Here is a 21791-nt window from a genome sequence, read left to right as displayed (position 1 = left end):
ATATCTCTGAAGTTCTTGCGTTAAACTGTTTTGCTTCTGACATGCATGAACATTTGGTTATTTGCTCGTTACGTGCACTTGATCATTAAATGAATGCGTGCAGCAAGTGCTTGTCGTTGCTGATTTATAGGGCCGTCCACATCATAAGTATTCAAAACCTTATAGAACCTCATGTTTAATACATAGTTCAGAAAGTTATTACTGTGTTCATCGACACCATGATGAGTTGTCTCATAACGGGCATTTCCTTCATTAAGTGCAATGAACGTTCTAGTTTTACTGGCTAATGAGATGTTCACCTTAGATGTGGATGACCCTGTACGTCCTGTTCCGGGTTTTTGCTGTTTGTCGCACGTAGCACTTCTGTGTTATGGGCGACATATTCTAGAATTGCAAAAACAAGCGGTTCAGCTGATTCTGACCAAGCAATGCATCACGCAGAATGCCTGTTTCATTGCTCATCGTGTCACTGTCGCATGGATTTTCGTGCATATAGGGTTTGGGCTTTAAACCTTTAAGACTAACGCTACTGTAAACCATGCAGCTGCCTGATGACATGAGCGTGGCAAACAGTGCGTTCAGCGTTGCACCTGCAAGTCGTCACAATTCCTTGTACGAGAGCCTCCGGGGCATCGGCGGCAGCTCGCTCATCGAGTCACTGCAGGCGCAGCTCAAGATGCGCGAAGGCGAAGTCGGTCAGCTACAGGTAGGGATGCCACCTCCGTGTTGTGCATTCAAAAACCTTGTTTAATGAAATCGCATGTGATGTAAATAGCCGTGTTATATCAGAAAATTCATTGTAAATCTAGGATTGCTACATTGTATCAATAGCAAGACTTCCTCATTTACTTCATCATAAACGAAAATTTTATTTATTTATTTTATTTATTTACAGAATACTGCAGGCCCAAAAAAGGGGCCCAAGCAGGAGAGCGCATTAAAATATATCAAGGAAATGCGTACAAACATTAGTGTGTGTCAAGATCATATACTTAGCAAAAGGTAACAATAATAAATGTAAAACGACAACATGAAAAGAAAGAAGGCACTAACTGTATAATTATTAAAAATAATCATGTGCAGTGTAAGGCAACTAACGTAGCAACACAGTCATATATAAAGTTTTACACGCTTGAAATACGACCAAGTTGTCAAGAGTGCGTCACACGTACCTACACACGTGCATACAAAAACAAACCAATTTTATGACATTAGCTGACTAAACTATGAATGAGGGAACACAAGGTAAACGATTATAGCGTAGGTGTAAATAATGGTATATCAATGCCACTAAGGTCAAAGACTTACAAATTCTAAAAAATTGGCATTAGATAACGGTGAAAAAAGTAGGTTGTTCCAATTGGATATGCTGCGTGGAAGGAATATTTGAAAGGGTTAGTGCGTGTCTGATAAGGGGTTAAAAGAGTCAGCCTGCCGATTCAGTGTTCTACGTGCTATAGGTGTATTTAAATAAGGTTTTAAATAAGTGGTTGTAAATAAATTTTAAACTGTTCATTGTATCGAGGTTTGACTAATTGGTGGGGAGGAGGGGTGGAGGTGAAGTATGTTTGGTGTTTCTCAGGTATAGGTCAAGTATAATGAAATTTTGGTCTCTGTAAAAAGCAGAGTTTCATGTAATGTATTTATATAAAGCATCCGTCATGGAAAATTTTGCACTTGATGTTTGAGTGTGTGTGGCATCATGAAGTGCTCATAAAAATAGACATTTCAGTGTCTGTTATGCTTATACATACATATATGAAAAATGGACTGTAAAAGGATATTTCAGTGCGAAATAAGGCCTGAGAGGTTGCTGTTTATAAACCAAGCCCACCGCTAGCAACCGCTATTTTGCTATAACCAGTGTGACATTACATGCTGCGTAGAGTGGACCCGTCGTCTTCTACCAAAGTGTCAGCCACAGAAAATCGTTCAATTTCGCTGCCGAGCTAAAGAAAGCTGAAATAGCTTGATTGCATGTGCTGCTGACCACAGAACAATATTATTTGCCAAAATGCAGACATGTCAATTAAAGTTAACTAAAGATGTATAAAATGCGAATTAACAATGAATGAAATGCTCAAAGTGACTTGAAATTAATTAAAGGTGGATCAAATGCTGTGAATTAACAGCAAATCAAGCATGAGAGTATATGCTTTTGCCTGTGCTCTCTTTAGCGTTGGCTGAGGGGACAGTCAGTACTTCTTTTTATGCCTGGATGTTAACAAATGGGCAAGGGCAGATGTTTTTGGAGGGGGGAACCCCACTTATATGGGCCCATCCTTGAGGAGGATTGTTGTTGCAAATTGTTTGGCTGACCACGATTGTTCTTCTAGGCACAAATCGGCCAGCTGGAACGATGCAGGGAATCCTTGTCACGTGAACTGACGTTGCTGTCAGCCAAGCAAGAGCTTTGGGACCAGGAGCACGAGGAGCTGCGCGAGCTCAGGGTTCGTTTCGAGGCAAGTGGAGATTCGACTCAATTCGAGTTTTATTTTCCTTGGCACAGAAGGTGTCTCAGAAGGGACAGGATTTATGTGTGTTTGTTGGTCATCGCTTAAGCAGAATACACAGTGAGGAAACGAACGCAGGACAAGAAGAAACTCTTCCTGTCGTCTTCTCGTCCTATGTTTGTTTCTGCGCTATGTATTGTGCTTAAAGATGAGACGAAAAGCTGTTATGACAACTTGACAGTGCAGTATGTTTAAAAGTAGGGCTAGCTGGTAAGGTAAACGGGAAGATGGAAGAAAATGGAAGGCACATGGACAAGTGCTGCCTCACAGTTGAATATTTGAGTCGAAGCAATACACGAATGTACGAGTAAAACATATCAAAACTGCACGGAAGCGTAAAAAGTTAACGTAATAGGCAAACTCCTTGCCTGTTAGAGACGACGACGCTTGACTGACGCATGCATCTCCTATTCTACTGATTTGGAAGGCCTCTGTCACCTCTCTAGATGTCCGGCTTCTACGTCTTAATAGTAGCTCTGTGTGGGCCAAAACGGCTGAGCAGCCATACATGTTGCAATGCTACGCAAGGCTTGACAAAGCTCCTACCCCCCTATGACAATAGAGCAGGAGTACAAATACAGCAACTACGTACATTACGTAATATTATACGACTGAAACTTTTATACAGATGAACACATGCATATTATATGTAGTAGAGAATTTTAATTTGTCTGTAGACTTCTTACCGTTTATGTTTTTACCAGAGAAGTTTATGTGGTGGGCAATGCTGGTAGCGACCACTGATGATGCTGAGCCCAACCAGAGACAAAAAGCTAATATTGCAGTGACTTGCACACTTTGCATAACTGCTGGGGGAAAGCACTGCCAGTTATATAATTATTAACTCACTGTACTTTCATTATTTTGTTTTGATAAGAACACTGACACGTCTAAAAATTTTTGCAGAGGTATTTTAGGAGGGCAAAATGCCACGAGATGTCGCAACTACCTCTGACACTGCTGTCAACGGGTATGGTAACCTGTAAAATGGAAAACTGTCTGTAAACGTGTCTGAAAACTGTCTGTAACTCTAAACTCTCTGTTAACGTTCATTTTGCCATGCAAGCTTATTTATGAAGTACCAGCTTAGCATTCTAATTGGTACAAGTGAATGCATAAAATGCAATGAAAATATGAAAGAATCCTGTGTTACAGGTGGTAATGTATGTTACTGTATACATAATGGTAACGAGCATAAAACAATTTACAAGGGACAAGAAGTGCTGCGTCTTCGTTCACTTGTTCCTTGTCTTGTGTTCTGCGCTCATACCATTATGAAAGATTTTTTCCAGCTAGCCGAACTGACAACTCTTTCGAGTTATACTCAATGCACATAAGTAGGGGTGTGTGAATGTTCAAAGTATTCAAATTTCGAGAAAATAAATAGCAGTTTCATTTGCTTAAAATGAAATCACAGCACTTCTAAATGATGTGTGTAAACCCAATTCTCCTGGTGAACTTGGACCTTTTGAAAGGTTAGCGGCCGTCACCACACCCCGACACTACCTTAGACAAGGTGGCTCGATCACTGTGCACAAACTAGAAAGAGCTCAGCGTAAAGGTGCAAAGCACAGCAACTGCTTATCATACTGTACTTAATCGAAAGGTTTCACAGCGCATACAACGAGGACGAGCAAAGAAGAAACACACACAGCGCTGAACTTACAACTGGCTTTTTATTTTCCTGCCACGGCAATATATATGCGCATTTTTACAGGAAAAAAGGAAGAACAGAGCAGACGAGGTATACAAAATCAGTCAAAGGAACAGCAACCCATTATCGATATCACATGTTTTGAGATAAAAATTCACTTTCCTTGCTCGAAAGAGCAAGCGACGCAACACTGATACACTTTTCACCACGTTTCAAAATTTCCTGGGCTTCTATGATTTCGCGCGCTATCCTATTTTTGTTTCTCGCGAGCACACGTGTGTGCTCGCGATAGGATAGTGGATAGCGTCCTCGTTGTATGCGCTGTGAAACCTTTGGATTATGCTGCACCAACTAGCCCAACGCTCAACCTTAGTACTTAATCGAATGTAATGCGCGCCCAATTTTTGAGAGTTCTAAATAAAAATGAATCTGCGCATTATACCGTATTTACTCGCATAATTTGCGCACTTTTTTTCGCGAATTTACGCGGAGATTTCACGAGCAAATCTGAAATAACGCGCAATATATAGTCCTAACACGCGCGATATAATACATTAAAGAAGAAAATAAATTATAGCGCAAACGAAGGGTTTTTAACAGAATTAGCACGTACTTTAACCAGCCAGATTCGGTCATGCACGGTCTAGTCAGAATCACTAGTCCGACTGAGAATCATCGCCGCGGCCGTTGTCACCGCCCTCCCAAAGCGCGTCGTCCTTGGTTCCGTCGAGTGCGTTGAGGCGTCTTCTTGAAGCTCTTGGCGACAATGCTGGTAACGAGGTGCCACAGCACGGCGATACCGGTGGGCCTAAGCTCTCGCACATATTTGAAAAGGTATTCTTCAATGGCAGGAAACTTTCCATGCTTCGGTCGATTCTCGGAACGGTCTCCTTCCCGGTCTTGTATTAAAAAGCGAACTCTTCTGCGGCACGGTTCCCGTTTCCTTAGGCAAATTCTATAACAATGAGCTTGAATTTTGCCGAATAGTTATTGTAGCCCAGCGCAAGAGAACAGTGAAAACGCAACTGGCTGATCGCGAAACCTAAACTTCCGAAATCACCGAAGGCTGCGTCGCAGCGCGGACGCAGAGGAGGAGGGTCAGCGAGGGGAAATGTTGGCGCGACTGGCCCTCGCACGCCTCCGATGCAGAAAGTAGTCCGTGCCGTGTCGCGTGCATGCATTCTCACGGCGGGAGAACGCCAGGGTTGCCAGGTTGGGCTATAAATAGCCAAATTGGGCTACATTTTTGTGGACTTGGCGGGATTTTTTGTCGTTGGCTATTTGGCTACTTTTGGGCTATTACCTGCCTTCGCTTCAAACGCTTGTTTTCCAGTGCCCTTTCTCCTCTTTAGTGGTGGTTGTGCCTCAAGTTCGTTGTGAATCAAGTGTTTACGTACACAGTTATCTTTACTTCACTCTTTCTACTATCCTTTACCTGTGCGTTTGCATTCTTTAGGTATCAGCAGCCTCCACCAGACAACTGCGGTAGTCAGTAATAATGAATCTATTCCCTGCATTTTAAGGCGAAGCTTCCTTTGCCGGGTTTCGCGATGCTGCTGAGTTGTTCCTTCTCATGGAGAATGAATTTGTGGATTTAAATATAAAGTGTCGATGATAGCACGCACGAAGTAACTTGGAGCCTCGTAACGTTTTTCCTGTGCTATGCCTACTATCACCAGATTTTACGCATCGCCGTTGATTTTAAAGGATATAATTTACCGCTTTACTTTAGGTTAGCTTGATATGGATTCCAACATATGCACTGAATGTGATCCGCATTGTTTAGCTTTAGTTTTCGCTTTAAATCACGGCCGCTACATAAAAAAACGTAGCGGCCGTGAAATACCAAACGAGCAATTAATAAAAACATTAGTCTCCTCCATCTGGTTCTCCATTCCTTTGACTTCAATCCTCACATTGTGTCGTCACTTCAAAGAAAACAAACAAATTAATAAAAAGCAACAAGAAAAAAGAAATACTAGCAAATAAAGTGACATTTCCTTTCTATTTCTACTACCTGCACCACACACGCGATCTTGCAAGCAGCAGCACAATTGGAGACATGTATCAACTCTCTGTGTATAAATTATAATAAATAGAAACCTTTTTTTATATTTTCTCTCTTTGGCTATTTTGGGCTATTTTTTATTGATTACGTTTGGCTACTTTTGGGCTATTAATGGGCGGAAATTTGGCGGGTAGCTCCCCGAGTACCTGGCAACCCTGGAGAACGCTCGAACAGTTCCGACAACCCGTGAACAGGTTGGGGTGTTCGGGTACGGTTGGTAGGGTCTCGGTGGTTTCCGGAGAATAGAACGAAGTAATCAGAAGAAGGGACTTCGCACTCGCGGCCTGTCTTGTGCATGACTGCGCTCGCCTGCTCGGTGAGGGCCGCGGGGGCGCGGCCGTTCAAAGTTTCCCCGTGCGCGCGGGCCGGCGAGCTGGCTCGAGCGGGGCGGGGAGCGCAAAATATGCGAGTAAATATTTTTTTTTAGCAAAGCTGGCTAAATATTAGGGGTGCGCAAATTATGCGAGGGCGCAAATTATGCGGGTAAATACGGTATTACAAGATCTTTTTAAACTATGGCATGCCGACATGCTGACAATCAGAAGAACAAAAGGCATGCACAATATGTCCTCACAGAAAGTGAAATTTTTTCTGCTGGCAGTTCCTCTGCTTCAGTGCAGCAGGGGTGAGACAGCTGCGCATATTGTGCATTTTTGATACGATTCCACTTTTCTTCGCCAAGCTGCTCCAAAAGCATAAAAATTGCAAAAATTGTGCCAAACTGCTCCAAAACAGCTTCAAAAGCAAGAATTATGATGCCCACATCAGCTTCAGTGGAAAAAAAAAAGGCTGAGTTGACATGATTTTCGAAACAGCGCCTAGCAGCACGAGGGATACCAAGCATATGAGACGTTCGCAGAACACATAGACACGCCCAAGCGTATTTCTATGCACCTTTCTAATGAAAGCTCCCATTGTGCTGCCATAATCTCCTCAGGGCTGCTGTAAATATTCATACCCCCCAAAAATGTGCTGCCATGCCCTAAGCGTGCTGCTTCTACTCGCTAGGCTGTGTGTTCTGAGGCTACTGTCGCTTAGCGAAAACTATCGAGTGGCATGTGTAGCAGGGTTGACTCTCAGGTTCTTTGTTGTGTGTAGCATGTTTGCCCGGTCACTGCGGTTTTCGTGTCGACGCTGTCGCGTGTGGTCACCTATGAGCTTGTTTGCCATGGGAGTGTTCGTACCGCTACTCCCCATAGCGAGCACCTCATTGCGTCAACAACTAGCTTCCTGCATGCGACGCATCACCACGATGCTCTAGCTGTTTTGCACGATAAGGCAGCAGCAGACTGATGCGATGCGCGTTTTATGTTGTCCTCTAATAAAAGTGTGCAGTACACTTACAACGGTGCTACGCTTGCAGTACCATACGCGTGCATTTGGCGAGGTAGTCAGTGCGGTGAGGTTTCTTGGCACCCGTGCCTCACTATATCTTGAAGACATTCCCACACAAGGTGGCAGTGAGCAGCAGTGCAGCGCACTTTTGTTGTCACCTGTTAAAAACGTGCAGTACACTTCACGCTACTCTGACAGCACTGCCGAGCAGATAGCTGAAGCAATTATCGTGATGTTCTCCTGGCAATCAGTAACACTGATTTACAGGAAGGTTTGGCTAAGCTTGTAAAGGTTAATTAGCAGACCTAAAAAAACCCAAACCAGTGATCTGCTAAATCTTAAAGGCCAACTGCTATGTAACTACAGTTCTTGTGCAATCACAATTTCTCTAATTTTGAGAAGTGTGATGCTTTCTCGTTGTTTTTTTTTTTTAATTTTCATGAAGTGAACGTAGTTTGCAGAACCTTTTTTCAATTATTTCATATATTGTTTGTTGCTCAGGATAGGCTGCGCGGTATGTAAAAAGGTAGCGTAGTTCATACCTGGCGATAATCTGTTAAAAAAGCTGTCTCCAGAGGCTGTTTCAGTGTTATGTGTATTCTAAGCAGATTAAAACATGTACTTGTTCGCCCAAATTGCTACAAATTTGTTTTTTCATGCTCCTAAGATGACATATCGAATGCCGTGAACTGCTCCAAATCAAGGTTATTCTGCTCCCAAAACTGCTCCCATTTCAATTTCAGCTGTTTCATACCTGGTGCAGTTTTGCTGGCTTTAACGTCACTTCTTGATATGCCTCAGTCGTGTGCCGTTTCAGAGGCCGTTACCTTGACATGCTCTGTCGACACGGAGCTGCTTGAAAACAACTGCAAGCTTGTCATTGAGGTCCAGATATTTTCTCACTTCAGACCCGTAGAAACTTTTCCTGGTCGACATCCAGCTGAAGATTACCGTCCTGTATTTGCACCACTCACAGACACAGGTTTCGAGCACGCAGAATAGACGCGACGTAGCTGTCCTTAGCATGCAAAATAACTTTCCTTTTATATGAGCTTTCATAATGAAAAAGGCGTGTCACCATTTCCGTTTCACTGGGGACAAATTCGATGCAGACAGACTGTAGTTCAGCACAAAATGAGCCTGTGCGTACTAGCTTTGAAATGTGTTCCGTCGCCATTTTGTGATGGCGATGTGGCGGTCGACTGTTGCTCATGCCGTGAACGTGGTTTTAGTTTTGTACTTGATTGAATCATTTTGCGAAACATGCTTTCGAATAATGTCTTGGTGCTGCAAAATCAGCCTGCGACATAAAATTCATTAGTATCACCGGAAAAACGGTGAAATATCAATTTATCAAGGCTCGTGACAATACTGCAAGTCACGTCACCTGCGTCAGTACACGACAGCTAGCAGCGCAATTTCGTTTTCACGCAGTGGACAGTGCGCTGCCACCAGGTCTATGGATTACCGTGTAAAAGGAATTGCTTTCCGTTTGGCCATGTTTTGCACTACATTTTAAAGCAAAAGTTTACTTGGCCAGATTTGTGAAAGCACACACTCGTTCAATGTCCGCAAAAGCCGTGTGCCGAAAGCATATGACCTCTCCCACCAGAACTTATGTCAGCGCTAACAACTGCCGCAGAAACCACTCGCAGCCGCGGAGTAGGAGAGGGAAATTTGCGCAGCACATGAGGAACTCCTGACTTGGAACTCCCTTGTCTGCCGCATCAGGTGGGCCTCCACAGAAGTTTAAGGAGGAGGAGAGATTGAGGAAATAGTGTCTTTTCCTTTCACATGTAAAGTGTTGGCAACACCACTTCAGTTGTACCAAATCATGTAAATAAACACAATTCGGTCTCTGCATTGCCTCATTCTTTATAAGACAACCAGGCATCATCAGTTAGCAGCACCTCTCCAGCACTTTACCAACCTAGCCAAAAGGAACGCTTTCGTGTTCCTGTCTCATAAGAATATGCTTACGGATCCCCCGTGACTCTTTTTCTGTAATTTGGCTTTAAAGTATTCGAAAAATATTCAATTCGATTTGCACTCAGACTTTAATATTTTAATTCACTTTGCACCCATAGTTTTGCTATTTGCACAGCTCTACACATAAGTAAACTTCTGTTGGCAGCACATTTTTATAAAGGTGGGTACTTTCATGGCAAGTGATGTCAAAGTTGTCTTCATTCAGCTTCTCTGCATATGTTTAGAATTTTTAGTGTCTGAGCACAGCAGTTAAAATGTCCTGAAATAGGAATAAAAAACAGTTTCAGGTTTAAATTAAGTTTGAGCTCTAATAATGTGAAATGACTGACTAAAATTTTAAAAGGAAAAAGACAAAAGAACGAAAGACAGGCTCAAAACACGGCTTGGCAGTTGTCACACCAGATCCATTCAAGCCTAATTACCTTATTTTCTGATCACTAAATGCAAGTTGCATATTACTTCAAACGAGCCAAAGGCTGACCTTAGCAAGTTTCAAGAACATTTACTGAGCTACAAGTACCCATATATTTATAATAGTTTGAAATTCAGTGATCAAAGTTGTTGAAACTCTAACAAAAGGCCTAGCACCTCACTGGTGCAATAAATCCTGTTATTTAATCTGTTTAAATTGGTGAATATTTTCAACAAGTAGGTGCACTCCTTTCCTCCTTTGTGTCCCAGTTGCAACATTACTCATCTGTACTATAAATAAGGATTAGATCTCAAGACGCTATATGGGCCAGTCATTGTGGAGGAGGATGTTGAGAAAGGTTATGGAGGCATAAGAAAGAAACCCTTGGCATTGTTGTTTGCAGGACGTGAATCAGAAGTACAATACGCTGCTCCAGATGTATGGCGAAAAGGTTGAAGAAACCGAAGAGCTGCGGCTCGATCTTGAAGATGTCAAGTCCATGTACAAGGCTCAGGTATTCCATTCACTTAATCTATGTCCAAAGTGTACCGTATCATTGCAGAGGTGGTCCAACTGTACCATTTTGCTACAATTGTACTTGCCTGTGCATTGCTGAGCCTGTACAAGTGAAACTTGTGCCAACATGCCAGAGCTCACCGCGTTCATCTGTTTACACAACAGTGTCGCGCTTTAGGCTTAAAATGTTCTTCGTCCCGCTGTCAACGCACCAAATGGCCTTTTGCCTCAGTACCCCTCCCTTTCTTACCACGGTAAACTTATTGTGGGCTACAAACTGAAAATAAATATACAAGTGTCGGCCGCAAAACCGCAGCGCGGTTGTCAATCACTTATAGAGAGTCATGCAAGCTGGTTTCCTTTCGAATTGTAAGTGCTTTTTGTGTGCTAATGTAAATACCATGCATATCTAAAGTTGAAGGTTCGTCATTCCAATCTAAAATATGAGCTTCGGCTGTGCAGTGATGTCATAATCTCTGATGAAATTTGCCATGACGTTCAAGTTTTCTATTTAAAACCAGCGACACGAACGTAGTTTGTATGGAAACACCAACTGAGTGAAACATGTGAAAAGTGCTTGACATCACAGAAATGAGCAAATTGATTGGATGGAACTCCTATGCAAGGGCTCTCTTAGTGGGTGGAGCTTTCTTAGGTTGTAAGTGACTGTAGTTTTGTGTGAATAAAATTTGCGCAAAACTTTATATTAGTGAAATGAAAGAGGACGAAAATGAATAAAATTTGCGTAAAACTTCATATTAGTGAAATGAAAGAGGACGAAAAGGGACCTGCCGTCAGTTAGAGCCAAACACACAACTTTTGTACCAGTCTTTGAGATTTATTTATTTAGCTGCAGTTATCCTGGAATCTATTTTTTTGGGGTATTTATGTTCCGCATGTTAGCATTGTGAATTCACCTTCGAAACTGATGACGAAAGTGTCCTTTCTTAGCTTTAATTCAGTTTTTCCTTTATCAAAAATGAAAAACTTATCGCAAGTGTTACCCTCATATTTATTTTATTTTAATTATGTGCTCCTTGAATTTATACTGTCATGAAAGGAGCAGACATTACCAAATGTTGTGAATAGTGAATATATAACATTTTGTTAAGCAAACTTTTACCTCGAAAGCAAAATAGCACTTATATCATGATTATGAAACAGCACAATGAAAGGACACGCAACACAGATGATGAAGAAGACACGAATACAAGCGCCTTTCGTTGTGCTGTTTCATAATCATGATCCCTTACCAACTCGCCCAACTATTAGTGCTACTAGCACTTATATGACGATATTGGTGCAAACACCTCGTGGTGAACAAGCCTGAATGCATACTCGCTTTTGTCTGCTATGTAGGCATTGTTCCTTCCAGAGCAATCACCACTTTTAATCTTTCATGTTGTCCATAGCTCTGCTTAACTTAGAAAGAGCATTTTAACACAACCAAGGTCAGTAGTTCACGTAATTTTGTGCTCTGGCTCCTCTTCAATTTTTTATCATAAATTTGGGGAACGTATGAAAATCTCGGGAATTCGGGAACTCTAATTAAAATCACTCTTTGAGAAGTTCCCAAGAAAGTGTGATCATTTCAATGTTTTCGTTTCAGATAAATGAGCTCATCAATGCCAAACAGTGAGTTCTCTCTGTTGTCGCGGGTTGCCACCAGAAGCAGCAGTGACACTCACCATCGCAGGCGAAGGCAGTCAGTGCCTCAACGCGTTCAGTCGTCCACTCTGGAGCATTAAAGATGGGAGAGGCTAGGTGCAAGACGTGTATATAAACAAGATGTGCATACCAGCGTTGCGTTTGTATAGGGCCGTGAAAGGTACTGTGGGTATCAAAGGAACTTGGCAAGTCTCTTTTCCTTTTTTTTTTGCTGAAAAATAAAAGATGTTTTACCTCCGGTTGTTACAAACGGTGTTCTTTTTTTTTTTTTACGTACAAATTATGACTGTTGAGTATTACAATTAGCCGCTCACTACTTGTGGTACTAAAGGGAACTTTTCTCATTTCTCTACCTGATTTGTACATCACGACCCTGTGTAGTCACAAAATGGAGGCAGTTAGAGAAAAAAAAAAAACGAAAAAAGACGAAGAAAAAGTCTACACGGCCGAAAATCGTTGAGTCAGCACCTGTTTACGATCTCGTGTTGTCTACCGGTTCTCATCGGGTGCAGGGTCGCCCAATAAGGGAGTTTTAGAATAGCGTACGCAAAGATAGCGGTCGTTGCGGTCGCCCGCTATTTCCGTAACTTAACGGGTGCTCGCAAGAGGATAGCGTATGATGCATGCGCAGTGGCGACAAACGCTAACGCAAAGCTTTGCGCACGCTATTATAAAACTCCCCGCGGCGTGCGTGACGAGCATGCGCGGCCGCACGTCAGAAATGAGCGTCGACTAAAAGTGGGCCGGTTCTCCACCTTTTATCTCCGCCAGTTCCTTTTGAATAGCTTTGAAGGGGCAGGGGAGCGTAAGCACTTTAGATTGTATCACAGTGTTTTTCAATCAGCACGACCTAATGACATTTCACACGTACGAGCTGATCAAAAAACAAGCATGTCACCAATTACAATTCCACGTTTGCAAATTCACCTTGGCTTATTTGTCGGAGGCAGGAGAGTCTTCCCAGGATCCTCGTTAATACCAGCATCAACGAGGACCCTGGAAGATGGGAAGCAAATGCGAAGTTCACCGAGTGAAAACAAGATTTCAGTAAGCAAAGTTTACTCTGTGAACTTTGCACTTGCGTCCCAAGTGGGGGTACCCAGCTTGAAGGATGCTGGGTACCCCCACTCCGTTTCGCTGGCCTCGTGCGGGAGACCTTTGAAGAATCAGGAGTCTTAAACATGACAAGCAACCAACAAGCAAAATGCTCGCAAAATCATAAAAAATCCCCCTCCCCTTTAATGGGGAAGCTTGCGCAATCCTATGATTATGGTGCCTTGACGTCATCAAAGCAGCCATGTTGGAGAACCAGTACATTATGAACCTGCGTCCATGACGTCACCGGAAGACTTATGGCGACAACTTGCGCTTGCAGCGTTCACCGCGCGTTCGGTGGCATGTGTGAAGATAGGTTTGCAAGGGCTTACCCTACGTGCGCGACCGGGTAGGGACGCGACGTACTGCACCGCCGCCGCGCACAAGGACGCTGCGGCCGGGTTCGTCGACTCTCCTACACGGCGCAGAGAAGGCACTCGGGGCAGGTTGTCAACAAACGCGGGTTTATTAACCCAAAATGCAGCACAATGCGAAAATCACGGGATTGTCGGCCGTACAGGGTAACCGCACAAGGCCGATCGAGTACGCTCCCCTGCGGTGCGACGGTTACCACCCAAAGGGGAACCACCGAACGCGCGAACGAGAAGTTCAGGCAGCTCGTCGTAGGCGACTTCAGAGCGGCAGCGTGTTCCCTCGTTGCAGACGTGCGAGCCTCTCTCGTGGCCAGTGGCGTAGCCAGAAATTTTTTTCTGGGTGGTGGGGGTGTGGCATGTCAACACACAAACACACACACACACACGTGTGTGTTTACAAGCTCGAATTGCAATTCGTTAAAGGGACACAAAAGGCAAGCATTAAGTCGACGTTGATTGTTGAAATAGCGGTCCAGAAAGCTCGTAGTGCTACTTTTGTGCTAACGAAGTGCTTATTTTGAAATAAAATCACGTTCGAGTGGTCCGCATCGCGTTAGCGCACTTCAATTCACCCGCCTAAAGCGGTCTTTCTCACGTCACTGCTGCCGTGCCCAACGTTGCCCGCCTTTGCTGCGCGGCGACGTGCACTGGCGGCGTGCACCATTCGGGCATCCGGCAACATCACATGCATGCGGCATTTCGTCGAACTTTCTGTCAGAGCGACTTTCACGAGCGTACAACACACACGCGGCAGTACGCGATCCGAAACCAGTGTGTCGGAACGGAACAAAAACCGAAAACGAAAAAAGAAACGATAGTTTTGACCGGCACGAAAACGTAACCGAAACTTTATAATTTCGTTCCGGAGTGAAACCGAAATTTTTTCAATCGTTTTTCGGTTCGCGAGAAATCTTCGCAATCCGGAACAACTACGCTCATGCAATGTGAGCACATCTCAGGGTACAGTATTAGCGCGTACCTCAGGAAGGAATTCCAAAGCCAAGATAAGTTGAAATCGTGCGAAAAACGAAAACAGTGGCAACCAGAGATGTTTATATTAACGCAAGTGGACTTTTGGGCGCCTGTCACGCAGGCCAAAATGGAGAAGGCATTGTCGCCGCTGAAGTTTGTTGCAGCGAAAACTGTTATGAGATTACAACAGCTGATTTTGGCGCCATAGTTGCCCGATGCCGCCGGTGTCCGTGATCGCTATCGCGCGAAATAAGAAAAAAATGAAATGAGAAACAAATTTCTAGGATTGGATGGGATTTTAACCCGAGCCCTCTGCGTGGCAGTCGAGTCTTCCACCACAGTACCACGCTGGTGCTTGTAACTCCTTCGCAAAAATATTCTATACAGGCGTCATGTCGGGCAAGGAATCGTGTTAACATATGCAATATAGCGTGGCAGAAGAGTAAAATAACAACCAGTCATCACACAATGCTAATTGCGTAAAGAGTCTGTGGTTTAATGCTGCAAAGTGCTCAGCCATAATTCGTCATCGTCATCAGCCACAGCACAAAGTGCACATAATGCCAGGGGCGTAGCCAAGGGGGGGGGGGGGGAATTTTTCAGTTTTGCTTGCGTACATAGGCATGCACACATACAAGCGCACGCACGAACATACATAAAGTATGGTTGAACCCCCCCCGAAAAAAATTTCTGGCTACGCCCCTGCATAATGCCTTACAGATGTGTAGCGGGTACCACGATTCTCGGAAGAATGACGAAAAATGGCATAGTGGGAACTTCGTGACTTCAGAAAAATTACGATTATTTATGGCGTAGTTGGTACCTTGCATATGCCCTGCATGTGTACTTGTATTAGTTGCTCCAAGAGACTCTACAACAGGCTCTACAAAGTCCGTTCTTCCGGTTTTCGCTGTGACTGTGCTACGTACGTGTTCCGCGCAGGCCTGGCGATCTTATCAGAACAGCGGTCTTGCACATCAGAGAATACACTCACTGAGGTGCTGCTTCTGAGATCGCGCTCACTCCCTTGACACAAAGCATTGTGCCTGCTCAAAGCATTCGTAATTGACTTTTGAGAAAATAAATAGTATGACTTTGAATGGTATTTGTGCGAGTTGGTAGGAATTCGCGGTACGTTTACTTCCGCTCCTCTGAAGAACGAGTTTTACCTCTCTGGGCAAGTAACTTTATCACAAATCCAATGTTTTTGTTTATGATTACCTCAACCCCAAATTTTTTGCATACAAAAAAAAAAGTTGCGAACCGTTACGGAACATTTTTTTTTCATTCCGGAACAGAAACGGAACGGAACTTTTCGCTGTGGTACTAAACTAAAACCGAAACGAAAAACATTTCGTTCCGACACCCTGACCGAAACTACTACTGAGACGCGACCGCGTGAGCGCCGCCGGGAGAAGCGCAGTTCGACGAAAACGAAACTTTTGAACCACGCGCGCCCTTCCCCATGGCAACGCCAAAGAGGTTCTTTTTTCACTACGCACTGCCGATCTGCAAACTCCAGGCGCCACAGTGGCGACTGATCGACCAGGACCACCGCCGAGTCATCCGCATGTGTCACGGAATGCCTCGTGGCTCTCGTGTGGCCGAGACCCTCGCGGAGGCTCGTGCGTGGCCTGCGTCGCTCACGGCGGACCTGCGCGCATTGTGCCACTTGCAGCGTCTCCACCGAGCGCCTGATGCAGGTCCCCTCCTCTCGCGGTTACGTGCTGTGCCAAACTCACGTGTCGGTCAACTTATCGACGTGTACGACGGTGTTGTGGCTGACGATCCCGCACGCCTTTCGCGCTGGCCACCCCCTCACCGTCGAGTGCCCCTTCGAGTGAACTTGCACCTGCCGGGCATTCGATCCAAACGCCACACCCCCCTCAGTGCCATTGCTCAGGAGGCCGCGGCGCGGATGTATGAGGACCTGGCCGGGAGGACGCAAGTGTTCACCGATGGGTCCGTCCTACAGGATCGCTCAGCCGCGGCCGCCTGCATAGCCCCTCAGCTCAGCTCGGAACGACAGTGCCGCTTGCGATACTGTGCATCCTCAACAACAGCTGAGCTAGTCGGGCTCCAGCTGGCTGCAGACCTCCTGCGCAATTCGCCGGCCGTCTCTAGCGCAGCAATCTTCTGCGACTCGAAACCTGCCCTGCGCCAGCTCGCGAGGGAGGAACGGGGCCCCCTTCTTGCTCAGCGCGCCGCTCTCAGCCTGCTGGCCCTCCAGGAACGAGGTTGTGACGTGGTCCTTCAGTGGCTCCCTTCACACGTCGGCATCGCGGGCAACGAGGCTGCAGACGAGCTCGCAAAACGAGCACACTCCGCCGAGACTTCGCTGACAGATTACGCCAGCTCGTTCGACTCGGCACGCAACAACCTTCGCCGGGAGCTGGTGCGCGAGCATCCGGACGCACGGGTCGCCGCCGGACACCCCCCTCCTCCCATCCCAGCCACTGGTTTCACTCGCCGCGAGCGCGCGCTTCTTCTTGCCCTGAGGACCGGGTCAGTGTGGCCCGCGGAACGCAGGCATCGTCTTCGCGGCGCCGCTGCACCGAACTGCACCGATTGCGGCGCGATCGAAACCCTGTGCCACCTATTGTTTGACTGCCCTTCTCTCAACACCGCGCGGAAGCAGCTCGTCATGAAGTACCGACTCGTCGGACTGCCGTGTGCGACCCTACAGGACTTGCTCCATCCCACCGGCCACGTGCACCGTCGCCGATCAGCCCTTGCGGCCCTACTCGCTTTTCTCGAGGATGCCGGCCTAGTCGAACGAATTTTCTAGCCGCTCACCACGGTGACTCGGACGCCCGTTCTCCTCCCCCCCCCCCTCACCTTTTTTTTTTCCACTCATACCTTTCTTTTTTTTCTTTTTTTTTTTCTTCTTTTACCATCTCTTTTCACTCTCACTGTCCCTTCAATCCCCAGTCCCCCGTGAGTGTATCGGTTATCGGTTGAGGTGTCCTCACTTGAGAGACAGTTATCGTGCACTCTACACCCAATTTTCATTTTCATTTCCTTCTTCCTTTTAAGAATCACACCCCCCCCCCCCCCCCCACGAATCAAACAAAAACGAACAAGCAGCATTTTATTATGTCTCTTGATGCACGGAAGGTTCTTAATTCTTTTATTGCAGCTAGTTTGATTACGAGTGATTAATTGTAGTCGGACTATCTCACGTCATCGGGATCATTTCGAAAATGTCCCGATCGTGGCACTCATTGTGTGATACATTTAGTTTAATTTCTCGGTAAGTAGGGCACTGCTGTTGATAATAATGCCGTTTTAGAAGTTGTCATACATTGAGCTTTCACTCTGGCATAAATTGTTGTTTGCCTTTAGTGTCCCTTTAGCTTAAAGGGACACTAAAGAGCAAAACGATTTTTCATCGCATTAGTAAAGTGGTCTTCCACGATACCAAAAACACCACGCTTTCTGGGCGAAGACGCTTAATAAGCGAGAAAACGCGCAAAAAGAAAATACAGGTGGCGACGCCACCTTGGAATTCCCGCACCATTTGCCGTGACGTCACATATTTTTGACGGCGCCTGCTTGGGCCTACGTAGTTCCTATTCGGTTAAATCGAAGTACATTGTCCTGTGAGGGGGCCAGAGACTTGACATAACGAGTTTGTGGAAATTTCGTCGAGCCAGTGGCGCCAAAATACGTTAAATGCTCTTTGAAGTCTTTTACGTCACGAATTACAAAGTTCGGCGCGAAATTTAAAAATGAAACTTTGAACTTTGTTTTCTCCTCTAATAATAAACCTATGGTGGTGAAATAAACTACACAAGAGTTCTCCGAGCACACTTTATCAATCTAAACCAATTCATTGTTTCTCTTTAGTGTCCCTTTAAGCGTCCCCCAATTTTTTGCTTGTATCTTGACTTCACATTTCGTGGGCACAAGTGAGCCCAATAAAGAGTTTCGTCTCTGCCAGCGTGACTGCCGTCTTCTTCGATGTCACTGTGACGATATCAACCTTGCGGACGAAGAAACGGTGCGCGGTGTGACCGGAAGTTTCCTACAGGTTGCGTGAGCGCATCGCACGAAGGGTCAAGTTGACCATTGCTCCGTGACGCGTGAACAGAAATGATCATCAACCGGCACGCGCTCTCTTCGTCCTCTTCATCTTCTGCTTAGCTTCCCTTGCGCCGATCTGACCAATTCGTGGGACGCAACAGCTCTGATGGGCGAGAAAACGAGTACAGAGCATGAGATAGAAAGAGAGAGAAAAAGGGAAATTCTCGGTGAGGCGGGATTCGCGCCCGCGTACCCACGATCCAAAGGCGAGCGTCCTAACCATTCTGCTACCCAGGCACGCTATCAGAGCATAGCATAGCCTCGTATAGTACAGAATAACATGGGGATGGGAAGTGGGGGTGAGATGAGGGAAAGGAGGAGGGGATAGAATAAAGCACAGCGTAGAAAGAATGAGAATCAAGAAGAGAAAGGCAGAAATAGAAATAAAAAGAGATAATCAGAGGGAAAGAAAGATAGGAAGAAATGGATAGCGAGGGAAAGAGAAACAAGGAAGTGCGCCGCCCAGCTGCGCACTTCCTTCCAGTGTTCCGGAATCATTCCACATTTTCGCGACCCCGGAACGGAATGGGGACAACGCTCGGAGGTATGGAATGGGAATGGAATTAAGCGCCTTTTGCACGGAATGGAATGGGAATCGAATTACGTCTTCTTCCGAAAATAGAGCACGTTTTTGTCTAAAAAAATAATTGTTGGGCTAGTTGATTCAACATATCTGGGTTGGGAGAGCGAAGGCTTGGAAGGAAGGACAAGACCAAGCAGAAGAAGCAGGGGCGTAGCCAGAAATTTTTTTCGGGGGGGGGGGGGGGGGGAGGGTTCAACCATACTTTCTGTATGTTCGTGCGTGCGTTTGTATGTGTGCGTGCATATATACGCAAGCAAAACTGAAAAATTTCGGGGGGGGGGTTTGAACCCCCCCCCCCCCCTTGGCTACGCCCTTAAGAAGAAGAGACGCTCAACTTGCAACTGAGTTTATTTCGAAAGGCATCTTCACCACGAAAACGTATGCGCAGGCGCGTCACAGCAGATTGTCACACACCCGATAGCAAATTCTTTGGAAAGAGCGCGTTTGCAAACTACGATAACGTGGAAGGGTGATCAAGCACACTGATCAAAGCTGATCAAACACAACCCTTCCACGTTATCGTAGCTTGTAAACGCGCTCTTTCCCAAGAATTTGCTATCGGTTGTGTGACAATCTGCTGTGACGCGCCTGCGCATACGTTTTTGTGGTGAAGATGCCATTCGAAATAAACTCAGTTGCAAGTTGAGCGTCTCTTCTTCTTAAGGGCGTAGCCAAGGGGGGGGGGGGTTCAAACCCCCCCCCCCCGAAATTTTCAGTTTTGCTTCGGTATATATGCACGCACACATACAAACGCACGCACGAACATACAGAAAGTATGGTTGAATCCCTTCCAAGCCTTCGCTCTCCCAACCCAGATACGTTTTTTTCTAAGCGCTGTTTTTCGAACTTCGAACATTAGTAGGTCAGACCCTCGAATTTAACAATAAAGCAGTATTTTCAATATGGCTTGGCTGATAACAACCAACGCGCCTACTACAATTATGTCCTTATATAGACTGCGTTGCTCCGAAGTATGTCTCTATTGTTCGCGTAACCGCTGTTCTATGCCGTTGGTATTCGTCGTGCGGAACTACGGCGGCGGCATACCCCCCCCCCCCCCCCAACGCCCCACGTGATTTTTACCCTTCACTGTGATTGCTTCTGTCGCCGTCGGCGACTCGGACGCATATTCGGAAAAGCGCTTCACTAAGTTGTGATGCGTATTGACGCTGGCGCGATGCTTGTGTTCACTGCAAGCTTTCGTATACTAACTTGCCGCCGTCTCACAAGGGCGTTTTCACTGCCCGCAGTGATATTCACAGTGAAAACTGCCCTTGCGACGGCAGTTTTCACTGTGAATGCGACGTCAGCTGACGTGGAACGCGTGTTTTCTACGGCATCCCTGATAATGATGGCGAAGCGAAATCGGCTCTCAAGCACCTGCTTCGAGAAGCTCATGTTTGTGAAGCGCGACGCATAGTTAGGTAGAAGGCAATATTGTTTTATTTATCTCACTTTTTTTCCTTTTTTTTTTTAGAACAAACCGTTGAAGCAGCCGTCATTCACAGTTCGGGTTTTAAAAACTAAACGGCGAAGCGACCATTGAGCTCATAACATTCCATTGCAAAATTTTGATGAATAAAACCAAAATAAAGCTTCTTTTTGCACCTAGCACTGCTTGCGACCTTTATTGCAGCATTTAAAAATCGCGAAGGCACCTAAGCAATTTTTATGACGAAGTGATTGCCAAAGAACTAGGGACTATTTGCCGGACGTGTTGTAGTTGTAGAAATATCTGTTTGAGCCGATAAAAATAAAATAAAGGTGGGTGGTCTCTTCTAAGTTCAGAAAGCTGCGAGCGACCGCTGCTGCTCTAGCCGGGAGATCAGGCGTTCCTGAATCTAGAGCTGAGAACTGGTCAGCTCGCACTCCCACTGCTCCAGGGTCACGGTGGGATCATTTATCCCTACGCGTTGGTTCCTGGGCCCCACACAAAAGTGGAGAATACTCTATGCACAGCCTGATCTTTATCTCCCGAGCTGTTTAGTACCTGACACACCTGACAGGAAGACATTGCATACCTGCGCACAGGCGAACACAGAAAGTTCTAACCCCATCCATGCTTGCGAGGCGCACTTGACAAGCGTGAGTGCTGACGAGCAGTGCGGCCCAGTGTTCCGCATTCGATGCAAAGGCACAAGGTGCCCTGGTGGTGCACTGTTCCAACTAATACCAGCAGATCTAGAGGGTTTTGTTCCCCATTAACCAAATCTTAGTTTGCTCCATATTCACAACCGCTCCAGACGCGTGGCAAAACTGTTTAGTCTTCTTGAGCACTACTTTTGTCAGCATAAAAATACGCTATGTCGTCATTTTAGCATTAACGCATTTAAGCTTAAACAATATTAAAACATCACCATTGGTTCAAACATGCTGACCATGCGAATACTATAGCGGGAGAACTGCCCCTATGGTCATTAGTAGGGTGGTAGTACTGCACGAGATATGTCACCAAGCTACTATCCCTCGACCTTGGTAACGTGTTTTGCGTACTTTTGCAGTTCTTAATGCATCTGATCGCATCAG

The 21791-nt window shown here is 45.6% G+C and overlaps 2 protein-coding genes across 2 annotated transcripts in view; one reads left to right on the top strand and one right to left on the bottom strand.

Moving 5' to 3' along the window:
- Positions 1–12397, top strand: part of LOC119400471 (TATA element modulatory factor) — a 67494-nt gene extending 55097 nt beyond the window's left edge. The window contains exons 22-25 of the mRNA XM_037667526.2: positions 545–706; positions 2337–2462; positions 10375–10485; positions 12097–12397. Of these exons, the coding sequence (XP_037523454.1) occupies positions 545–706; positions 2337–2462; positions 10375–10485; positions 12097–12126 (429 nt within the window). The 3' untranslated portion in view covers positions 12127–12397. The remainder of the gene's footprint in view (positions 1–544; positions 707–2336; positions 2463–10374; positions 10486–12096) is intronic.
- Positions 1–21791, bottom strand: part of LOC119400472 (protein argonaute-1) — a 379544-nt gene that overhangs the window by 83246 nt on the left and 274507 nt on the right. The gene's annotated exons all lie outside the window — the stretch shown is intronic.

The sequence above is a fragment of the Rhipicephalus sanguineus genome, chromosome 7, assembly GCF_013339695.2.
Source record: "Rhipicephalus sanguineus isolate Rsan-2018 chromosome 7, BIME_Rsan_1.4, whole genome shotgun sequence".
In the NCBI taxonomy this organism is placed as follows: domain Eukaryota; kingdom Metazoa; phylum Arthropoda; class Arachnida; order Ixodida; family Ixodidae; genus Rhipicephalus; species Rhipicephalus sanguineus.
The sequence above is the reverse complement of the archived record's forward strand: the minus strand, read 5'-3'. Positions and strand labels throughout refer to the sequence as shown.